This window comes from Rana temporaria, chromosome 1 (assembly GCF_905171775.1).
Source record: "Rana temporaria chromosome 1, aRanTem1.1, whole genome shotgun sequence".
Classification (NCBI taxonomy): Eukaryota; Metazoa; Chordata; class Amphibia; order Anura; family Ranidae; genus Rana; species Rana temporaria.
Window position 1 is genome coordinate 688510984 of NC_053489.1, and position 11328 is coordinate 688522311.

General features: G+C 47.9%; 1 protein-coding gene across 2 annotated transcripts; it reads right to left on the reverse strand.

Annotated features, from left to right (window-relative positions):
• Positions 1 to 1666: 1666 nt before the first annotated feature.
• On the reverse strand, positions 1667 to 11029 carry LOC120924737 (resistin-like). Of its 2 annotated transcripts, none has more exons than XM_040335753.1 (4): positions 11024 to 11029; positions 3895 to 3982; positions 3338 to 3415; positions 1667 to 1979 (listed from the first exon to the last, which is right to left on the reverse strand). In XM_040335753.1, exons 2-4 carry the CDS (start codon positions 3980 to 3982, stop codon positions 1846 to 1848), a joined length of 300 nt encoding a protein of 99 aa, XP_040191687.1. In that variant the 5' UTR covers positions 11024 to 11029; the 3' UTR covers positions 1667 to 1845. The 2 variants fall into 2 exon arrangements, with proteins under 2 accessions (XP_040191687.1, XP_040191686.1); XM_040335752.1 differs by lacking the exon at positions 11024 to 11029 and adding an exon at positions 8239 to 8337 and having other exon boundaries at positions 3895 to 4001.
• Positions 11030 to 11328: the final 299 nt, after the last annotated feature.

An 11328-nucleotide genomic window follows, 5' to 3' on the forward strand; every position in this document is an offset into this window, starting at 1 on the left:
ACCAGTACAGATTTCCGGGCCCCCAGCGGTGACCAGTACAGATTTCCGGGCCCCCAGCGGTGACCAGTACAGATTTCCGGGGCCCCCAGCAATGACCAGTACAGATTTCCGGGCCCCCAGCAGTGACCAGTACAGATTTCCGGGCCCCCAGCAATGACCAGTACAGATTTCCGGGCCCCCAGCAGTGACCAGTACAGATTTCCGGGCCCCCAGCAGTGACCAGTACAGATTTCCGGGCCCCCAGCAGTGACCAGTACAGATTTCCGGGCCCCCAGTGGTGACCAGTACAGATCTATGTGCCCCCAGCAGTGACCAGTACAGATTTCCGGGGCCCCCAGCAGTGACCAGTACAGATTTCCGGGGCCCCCAGCAGTGACCAGTACAGATCTCGGTTGTCCTGAAGGGATCATGCTTTGCTCATTTATTTTATATGGAATATTAGACTACCGCCCCAACCAATCAGATTGCTCGGTGTCGTCAGATTTATGGCTTTTTGCTTCAGACGAAAAAACAACTGAACCTGTTCCATGACCCCCCCTGATTGGTCCATAGAAGATGCCATATTACCAGCAGTTCAAGGGGGGCGGCGCCTCTGACCATGGGGCTCCTCGATTGGCTGATTCTGACCTGTTACTCACGTGACCAATCCCATCGCTCCATATTGGTGTTCTCCCATCTCAGAGGCTGAAATCTGCACACATCTCATAGGTTCTGGTTTCCATCATCACTGGCCCGGATTCAGAGAGCAATTGCGCCTGTGTAACCATAGTTACGCAGCGCAATTGCTGACTTGCCCCGGCGTTACGAATGCTCCCAATTCAGGAACATCGTAATGCCGACTGCAGCCTAAAATCTGAGTGGTATAAGGCTCTTATGCCACGCAGATTTTAGGCTGCATTCTTGCGATGACCGCTAGGGGGCGCTCCCATTGTGCTCAGTGTATAGTATGCAAATTGCATACTAACGCCGATTCACAATGTTGCGCGGGCCCTGCGTACGCAAGTTACGGAGTTTCCGTACGGCGTCTTTAGCGTAAGGCTGTCCCTTCTAATAGTAGGGGCAGCCAATGCTAAAGTATACCCGCCGTTCCCGCGTCGTGAAATTTGAATTTCACGTCGTTTGCGTAACTGATTCGTGAATGGCGCTGGACGCCATTCACGTTCACTTTGAAGCAAATGACGTCCTTGCGACGTCATTTGCCGCAATGCACGTCGGGAAAGTTTCCAGACGGAGCATGCGCTCTGCGCTTGGCGCGGGAACGCGCCTAATTTAAATGATTCCCGCCCCCTGCGGGATCATTTAAATTGCGCGCGCTTAGGCCGGGCAATTTTGCCGGCGCGCCCTCGCAATTTACGGAGCTACTGCTCCGTGAATCGAGGGCAGCGGCGCAAATTTGCGGGGGCGCAGGGCAAAATCGTTGCCCTGCTCCCCCGCAAATATCGCGCAAATGTACCTGAATCCAGCCCACTGTTCTCATTATGGAGATCCTATACAGAGGGAGCGAAAGTCTACACACCCCCCTATAACCCGCTATACCAGGGCACATACATGTGAAGTGACAATGACACATATATATGTATACAACATAAACCATGAAGTGCGTATCCCTTCTATACCTATCTATGCTGTGAGGAATAATCGGAAAGAATCCGGGATTAGGGCGGAGTAACTGAACAACATTTTCAGGAAAACTTTATTTGTCACAAAAGAAATCACAAACTTCAACCTTTTATTATTGGACCCCCTCAGCCGTTCTACAACCATATAATAGATGTGATGTGGAGCTCTTGTGATAGAAGAGATCATTCAGCGGTGTCACTCCTATCGCCCTCTGGTGGTCAGACTCTACTTAGAGCCGATCTTGCAGCAGCGGGCCGCCGTCCAGTCTATGCCGCCACACTGACAGTGACAGGTTTTCTCAGACTGGATGTCCCACGAGCCACAGGCCATCCCACAGGAACATCCCGTGGGGGTATAATCTGTATATAATGAGAAGAGGCAATGATAAAATATTATAACATTCTACAATCATAAATATATACACAGCAATATGCAGAAGTGGGGAGCCCCCGAGGTGTACCCCAAAATACCCTCATATAGGGGCTTTGGGAGAATGTCCAGCACTCCCTTCCTGTCATTTCTTCGACTGTTCCCACTCTGCTCTGCTGGGGGGGGGGGGGTGACAGCGGTCCTCCTCATATTTGGTCTGAGATCTCTAATTCCTCATGGGTGGTCTAAGATCTCTAGGACCTCATGGGTGGTCTGAGATCTCTAGGACCTCATGGGTGGTCTGAGATCTCTAGGACCTCATGGGTGGTCTGAGACCTCTAGGACCTCATGGGTGGTCTGAGATCTCTAGGACCTCATGGGTGGATTGAGATCTCTAGGACCTCATGGGTGGTCTGAGACCTCTAGGACCTCATGGGTGGTCTGAGACCTCTAGGACCTCATGGGTGGTCTGAGATCTCTAGGACCTCATGGGTGGATTGAGATCTCTAGGACCTCATGGGTGGTCTGAGACCTCTAGGACCTCATGGGTGGTCTGAGATCTCTAGGACCTCATGGGTGGATTGAGATCTCTAGGACCTCATGGGTGGTCTGAGACCTCTAGGACCTCATGGGTGGATTGAGATCTCTAGGACCTCATGGGTGGTCTGAGATCTCTAAGATCTCATGGGTGGTCTGAGATCTCTAGAACCTCATGTGTGGTCTGAGGTCTCTAAGATCTCATGGTTGGTCTGAGATTTATAGGACCTCATGGTTGGTCTGAGACTTCTAGGACCTCATGGTTGGTCTGAGATCTCTAGGACCTCATGGGTGGTCTGAGATCTCTAGGACCTCATGGGTGGTCTGAGGTCTCTAGGACCTCATGGGTGGTCTGAGGTCTCTAGGACCTCATGGGTGGTCTGAGGTCTCTAGGACCTCATGGGTGGTCTGAGATTTCTAGGACTTCATGGGTGGTCTGAGGTCTCTAGGACCTCATGGGTGGTCTGAGATCTCTAGGACCTCATGGGTGGTCTGAGGTCTCTAGGACCTCATGGGTGGTCTGAGATCTCTAGGACCTCATGGGTGGTCTGAGGTCTCTAGGACCTCATGGGTGGTCTGAGATCTCTAGGACCTCATGGGTGGTCTGAGGTCTCTAGGACCTCATGGGTGGTCTGAGATCTCTAGGACCTCATGGGTGGTCTGAGGTCTCTAGAACCTCATGGGTGGTCTGAGGTCTCTAGGACCTCATGGGTGGTCTGAGATCTCTAGGACCTCATGGGTGGTCTGGAGTGAATGACACGTCTCTCTCACACTGATACAAAGTTCTTTACGAGGTCTTGTGGTCATTTACCTGCAGGACAGGAAGCGTATGCTCCTTGCTGGCTGACGCTGGTGCAGACAATTTTACTGTTCGCCAGGACTGTGGAAGCTGGAAGAAAATACAGAGATATAAGAAACCTACAAATGTAAATGAAAAGATATAGCCATCCCTCCCCCAACACTAGTGTAGCCAGGTGGCAGCTATGCCATGATGGAGTAAGACATTACTCGGGACAGCTGACCTAACATTTCCCTCTAGTGTCGGTGTTACCGGAGTCTACATCATTTCCTGTCAGAGGAGTGGAGTATTCCTGTCCTGGAAAAAGCAGAGAATCTTGGGACATGTAGTCCTGATAAAATTGGATAAAAGGTTACCACACCACTTCTTAAATTCCACCTCCCAAGTGGCTGAACGTATGGACTTATGGGAGAGATCAGAGGGTTTGTTCTCTTTATTGTAGAGGATAATGATGCCTCAAGCACCCTGTTTAGGAGCAGTGCAAACCTCCTTTTCTTTACAAATAAAATATTGTGGAATAAAAAAATAAATAAATATGTTCTTATCATGAAGAGCGGATTGTGACCTACCTGTAGATTTCATGACATTGGTGAGGGCGGGACAACTGTCATCTGCTGTGACGGCATACAGGAGACAGAAACAAAGGAGGAGCTTCATCTTCAGAGTCCAGGAAGACCTGAGAGGGACGGAGAATGTGTGGAGAACGGGATGATATCTCACCATAAATAACCATTCTCTATACAAATATGGTGGGAAACTGAGACCCCAAATATGACATGAAGGACAGAGAACATCACAAGGAACCCCGACATCCGTCTACACCGGGAGAACCCAACATCCGTCTACACCGGGAGATCCCAACATTCGTCTACACCGGGAGAACCCAACATCCGTCTACACCGGGAGAACCCAACATCCCCCTACACCGGGAGAACCCAACATCCGTCTACACCGGGAGAACCCAACATCCGTCTACACCGGGGGAACCATTCTCTATACAAAAATGGCGGGAAACTGCGACACTAAATATGACATGAAGGACAGAGAACATCACAAGGAACCCCGACATCCGTCTACACTGGGAGAACCCCAACATCTGTCTACACCAGGAGAACCCAACATCTGTCTACACCGGGGGAACCATTCTCTATACAAATATGGTGGAAAACTGAGACACTAAATATGACTAGGGATGAGCCGAACACCCCCCCCCCCCCCCCGGTTCGGTTCGGTTCGCAGCAGAACATGCAAACAGGCCAAAAAAATTAGTTTGAACACGCGAACACCGTTAAAGTCTATGGGACATGAACATAAAAAAATAAATATGCTCATTTTAAAGGCTAATATGCAAGTTATTGTCATAAAAAGTGTTTGGGGACCCGGGCCCTGCCCCAGGGGAGTGTTTGGGGACCCGGGTCCTGCCACAGGGGAGTGTTTGGGGACCCGGGTCCTGTCCCAGGGGAGTGTTTGGGGACCCGGGTCCTGCCACAGGGGAGTGTTTGGGGACCCGGGTCCTGCCCCAGGGGACATGTATCAATGCAAAAAATTGTTTTAAAAACTGCAGTTTTTTCAGGAGCAGTGATTTTAATAATGCTAAAAGTGAAACAATAAAATATTCCTTTAAATTTCGTACCTGGGGGGTGTCTATAGAATGCCTGTAAAGTGGCGCTTGTTTCCCGTGTTTAGAACTGTCTCTGCACAAAATTACATTTCTAAAGGAAAAAAGTCATTTAAAACTACTCGCCACTATAATGAATTTTCGGGTCCTGACAATACATATAAAAGTCATTAAAAAAACGGCATGGGTTCCCCCCCCCGGTCCATTACCAGGCCCCTTGGGTCTGGTATGAATATTAAGGAGAACCCCGAACCAAAATGAAAAAAGAAAATTGTGTGGATGTCCCCCCAAATTTCATATCAGGCCGTTCAGGTCTGGTATGGATTTTAAGGGGAACCCTGTGCCAATATAAAAAAAAATTGCATGGGGTCCCCCCAAAAATCCATACCAGACCCTTATCTGAGCACGCAACCTGGCAGGCCACAGAAAAAGGAGGGGGATGAGAGAGCGCCCCCCTACTGAACTGTACCAGGCCACATGCCCTCAACATGGGGGATGGGTGCTTTTTTTTTCCGGCTGAGGGTGGCGGAGTAGAAGATAAATGGACATTTTTTTATTTTTTATTAAAGTACTTGCCCCGAAGTGCCTCCTGTCTTTTTTACTATTTTTGACACTTTTTTTGTGAAATGGTAGGGGTAAAAAGTACCCCGTTACCAATTCACATGGGGGGCCGGGATCTGGGGGTCTGCTTGTTAAAGGGGGCTTCCAGATTTTGATAAGCCCGCCCGCCCACAGATCTCCACAACCACTGTACAAGGGTTGTGGGGATGAGGCCCTTGTCCCCATCAACATGGGGGCAAGGTGCTTTGGAGTGGGGGGCGTAGAGCCCCCCCATACCGCAAAGCACCCATCACTGATGTTGAGGGCATGTGGCCTGGTACGGTTCAGGAGGGGGGAGCTCTTTTGTTCCCCCTCTGTTCCTGCAGCCTGCCTGGTTGCGTGCTCGGATAAGGGTCTGGTATGGATTTTGGGGGGACCCCTACGCCATTAAAAAAAAGTACTTGCCCCGAAGTGCCTCCTGTCTTTTTTACTATTTTTGACACTTTTTTTGTGAAATGGTAGGGGTAAAAAGTACCCCGTTACCAATTCACATGGGGGGCCGGGATCTGGGGGTCTGCTTGTTAAAGGGGGCTTCCAGATTTTGATAAGCCCGCCCGCCCACAGATCCCCACAACCACTGTACAAGGGTTGTGGGGATGAGGCCCTTGTCCCCATCAACATGGGGGCAAGGTGCTTTGGAGTGGGGGGCGTAGAGCCCCCCCATACCGCAAAGCACCCATCACTGATGTTGAGGGCATGTGGCCTGGTACGGTTCAGGAGGGGGGAGCTCTTTTGTTCCCCCTCTGTTCCTGCAGCCTGCCTGGTTGCGTGCTCGGATAAGGGTCTGGTATGGATTTTGGGGGGACCCCTACGCCATTAAAAAAAAAATTGGCACAGAGTTCCCCTTAATATCCATACCAGACCCAAAGGGCCTAGTAATGGACTGGGGGGGAACCCATGCCGTTTTTTTCAATGAGTTTTATCTTTATTGCTGGGACGGACAATGCATTATAGCCGCGAGTAGTTTTAAATTACTTTTCCTTAAGAAATGTAATTTTGTGCAGGGACAGTTCTAAACATGGGAAACATGCGCTACGTTACAGGCATACTATAGACACCCCCAGGTACGAACATTTAAAGGAATATTTCACTGTTATTGTTTCACTTTAAGCATTATTAAAATCACTGCTCCCGAAAAAACTGCAGTTTTTACAACAATTTTTTGCATTGATACATGTCCCCTGGGGCAGGACCCAGGTCCCCAGACACTCCCCTGGGGCAGGACCCAGGTCCGAAGACACTCCCCTGGGGCAGGACCCAGGTCCCCAGACACTCCCTTGGGGCAGGACCCGGGTCCCCAAACACTCCCCTGGGGCAGGACCCGGGTCCCCAAACACTCCCCTAGGACAGGACCCGGGTCCCCAAACACTCCCCTGGGGCAGGACCCGGGTCCCCAAACACTCCCCTGGGACAGGACCCGGGTCCCCAAACACTTTTTATGACAATACCTTGCATATTAACCTTTAAAATTAGCACTTTTGATTTTTCATGTTAAGATCCCATAGACTTTTAAACGGTGTTCTGTGGCTTTCGAATTTGCCGCGAACACCACATAATGTTCGCTATTTGGCGAACAGGCGAACACCTGATGTTCGAGTCTAACTTACGTTATAGCAGAGAACATCACAAGGAACCCCGACATCCATCTCCCCCGGGGGACAAAATCATTTCACTTTTCCTCATTGATACATTTTCCCGACTCCGTCCCAAACATGGAGAAGTTTCCCCAACATGGAGAAGTTTCCCAACATGGAGAAGTTTCCCCAACATGGAGAAGTTTCCCCAGCATGGAGAAGTTTTCCCCAACATGGAGAAGTTTCCCCAACATGGAGAAGTTTCCCCAACATGGAGAAGTTTTCCAACATGGAGAAGTTTCCCCAACATGGAGAAGTTTCCCCAACATGGAGAAGTTTTCCAACATGGAGAAGTTTTCCCAACATGGAGAAGTTTCCCCAACATGGAGAAGTTTCCCAACATGGAGAAGTTTCCCCAACATGGAGAAGTTTCCCAACATGGAGAAGTTTCCCCAGCATGGAGAAGTTTTCCAACATGGAGAAGTTTCCCCAACATGGAGAAGTTTCCCAACATGGAGAAGTTTCCCCAACATGGAGAAGTTTCCCAACATGGAGAAGTTTCCCCAACATGGAGAAGTTTCCCCAACATGGAGAAGTTTCCCCAACATGGAGAAGTTTCCCCAGCATGGAGAAGTTTCCCCAACATGGAGAAGTTTCCCCAACATGGAGAAGTTTCCCCAACATGAAGAAGTTTCCCCAGGAACCTGAAGTATCAGTTATGGTGAAATGTTCCTCCACTGATAATAATTGACGTTGCCGACTTTAAGATGAACTAAACCGGGATGAGTTCAGAGCAACTTGAAATTGAAGTTTTGTACCATCGGGATATTTGGGAAGATTACAGAAGAGGAATTTCCCCCCAACATTTACTTCTAGTGTGATGTCCCATAGACTCTCCTATATAGATAGTAATGGGGGTGATTGGAAGAGTGACCATAATCCACTCCTTTAGTAAATCCCCCCTGAGCTCTATACATGGTGTATTATTATTATTATTATTCAGGAATTATATGGCACCAACATTATAAATGGAGACAATACATCAGTAACTCATCATTATCCCAGTGATATGAAGATTCAGGACCCCCATACAGGACTGACACCCCCTCCATAACACTTACCTGATGGATATGAGAGAAGTTCTGTATCTCCTGAAGGTGAGGAGACACTTATATACCTGATGGGGACCGACCTTCCACCAATCACAGCAGGACAGGAGTCATCTCCCTCAATCACCGATCCCTTACAATGGGATGAGTAAGTATTTATGGACGGACCTCTCCCATGTGGGGACAGAGGTGGGATCTCCTCCTCCTTGTATTCAGCTGTCAGATTTGTCTTTTCTTCTTAGTCTTCCTCGTATGACATCACAATCATCAGAACCAGAAATATAAAAGGTTACATTATTCACATGAAGAAGTGACATTCTCTGGCACTTAATCTTTACATGGAACAATCGGTTTTGTCTTTTTGTTTTTGCAAAAACCAAAAGTGTTCATTTTAAAGGCTAATATGCAAGTTATTGTCATAAAAAGTGTTTGGGGACCCGGGTCCTGTCCCAGGGGAGTGTTTGGGGACCCGGGTCCTGTCCCAGGGGAGTGTTTGGGGACCTGGGTCCTGCCCCAGGGGACATGTATCAATGCAAAAAAAGTTTTAAAAACGGACGTTTTTTCGGGAGCAGTGATTTTAATAATGCTTAGAGTGAAATAATAAAAGTGAAATATTCCTTTAAATTTCGTACCTGGGGGGGAGGGTGTCTATAGTATGCCTGTGAAATATCGCATGTTTCCTGTACTTAGAACTGTCCCTGCACAAAGTGTCATTTCTGAAAGAAAAAAAAGTAATTTAAAACCGGACTTGTGGCTATAATGAATTGTCGGCTCTGGCAATTCAGAGAGGATTCATTCATAAAAAATAAAAAAAAAGCGTGGGGGTCCCCCCAAATTCCATTACCAGGCCCTTCAGGTCTGGTATGGATATTAAGGGGAACCCCGCCGTCAATTTAACAAAAAAAATGACATGGGGTTCCCCCCAAATATCCATTTGGGGGGGAAAATTGGGGGTGGAGTTCCCCTTAAAATCCACACCAGACCTTTATCCGAGCACGTTAACTTGGCCGGCCGCAGAAAAGAGGGGGGAAAGAGTGCGCCCCCCCCCTCTCCTGAACCGCACCAGGCCACATGCCCTCAACATGGGGAGGATGTCCCCATGTTGATGGGGACAAGGGTCCCATCCCCACAACCCTTGCCCGGTGGTTGTGGGGGTATGCGGGCGGGGGGGCTTATCAGAATCTGGAAGACCCCTTTAACAAAGGGGACCCCCAGATCCTGGCCCCCCTATGTGAAATGGTAATGGGGTACATTGTACCTCTACCATTTCACGAAGGAAGTGTAAATAGTTGGAAGAAAAACACAGACACCATAGAAAAAAATCCTTTATTAATAAAAAAAATAAATCCAGCGATGGTAATCCACTCTCGTTCCCTGCTCTAATGTTGTCTGTATCCAGCGACGGGTAAATTGCATATTAGCCTTTAAAATTGGTACTTTAGATTTCAAACGCTCGAGTCCCATAGACTTTAACGGGGTTCTAAAGTTCACACGAACCTTTGGTGTGTTTGTAAAAAGTTTTGGTGCGAACCGAACAGGGGGGTGTTCGGCTCATCCCTAATTCAGACACCTAATATTATGTAACTGAACATTTTCTATTTAGAACCCTCTCCATATGTGAAACACCAAAATGTATACATAGTTAGTTACATAGTTAGTCAGGTTGAAAAAAGACACAAGTCAATCCAGTTCAACCACAAAAATAAAACAAAAATAATACTAATAATAATTATAATATCGGATTTTCCCCGGATCAACTTTACCTACAAATCTTAGTACCAGTTATATTTTGTACATTTTGGAAAGTATCCAGACATTTCTTAACCACTTAAGCCCCGGACCAATATGCTGGCTAAAGACCCAAGGTGTTTTTACAGTTCGGGACTGCGTCACTTTAACAGACAATTGCGCGCTCGTGCGACGTGGCTCCCAAACAAAATTGGCGTCCTTTTTTCCCCACAAATAGAGCTTTCTTTTGGTGGTATTTGATCACATCTGCGGTTTTTAGTTTTTGCGCTATAAACAAAAATAGAGCGTCAATTTAAAAAAAAAATGCAATATTTTTTGCTATAATAAATATCCCCCAAAAACATATATAAACATTTTTTTTTTCCTCAGTTTAGTCCGATACGTATTCTTCTACCTATTTTTGGTAAAAAAAATCGCAATAATCGTTTATCGGTTGATTTTTTTCGTGACTGCGACATTATGGCGGACACTTCGGACAATTTTGACACATTTTTGGGACCATTTTCATTTTCACAGCAAAAAATGAATTTAAATTGTATTCTTTATTGTGAAAATGACAGTTACAGTTTGGGAGTTAACCACAGGGGGCGCTGTAGGAGTTAGGCTTCACCTAGTGTGTGTTTACAACTGTAGAGGGGTGTGGCTGTAGGTGTGACGTCATCGATCGTGTCTCCCCCTATAAAGGGAATGACGCGATCGATATGCCGCCACAGTGAAGCACGGGGAAGCCGTGTTTACACTTGGCTCTCCCCGTTCTTCAGCTCCGGGGACCGATCGCCGCACTCGAGCGGCGATCGGGTCCGCGGGACCCGCGGTCCTGGAGCTTCGGACCGGGTCGCGGGAGCGCGCCGCGGCCGCGCGCCCGCGACCCACGGCTGGGTACAAGTACAGGACGTATATATACGTGCTTGTGCCCAGCCGTGCCATTCTGCCAACGTATATGTGCAGGAGGCGGTCCTTAAGTGGTTAAAGCAATCTACTGATCTGGCCAGAACCACCTCTGGAGGGAGTCTGTTCCACATTTTCACAGCTCTTACTGTGAAGAAACCTTTCCGTATTTGGAGATGAAATCTCTTTTCCTCTAGACGTAAAGAGTGCCCTCTTGTCCTCAGTGATGACCGTAAAGTGAATAACTCAACACCAAGTTCACTGTATGGACCTCTTATATATTTGTACATGGTGATCATATCCCCCCTTATTCTCCTCTTCTCAAGAGTGAATAAATTCAGTTCCTCTAATCTTTCCTCATAGCTGAGCTCCTCCATGCCTCTTATCAGTTTGGTTGCTCTTCTCTGCACTTTCTCCAGTTCCCTGATATCCTTTTTGAGAACTGGGGCCCAAAACTGAACTGCA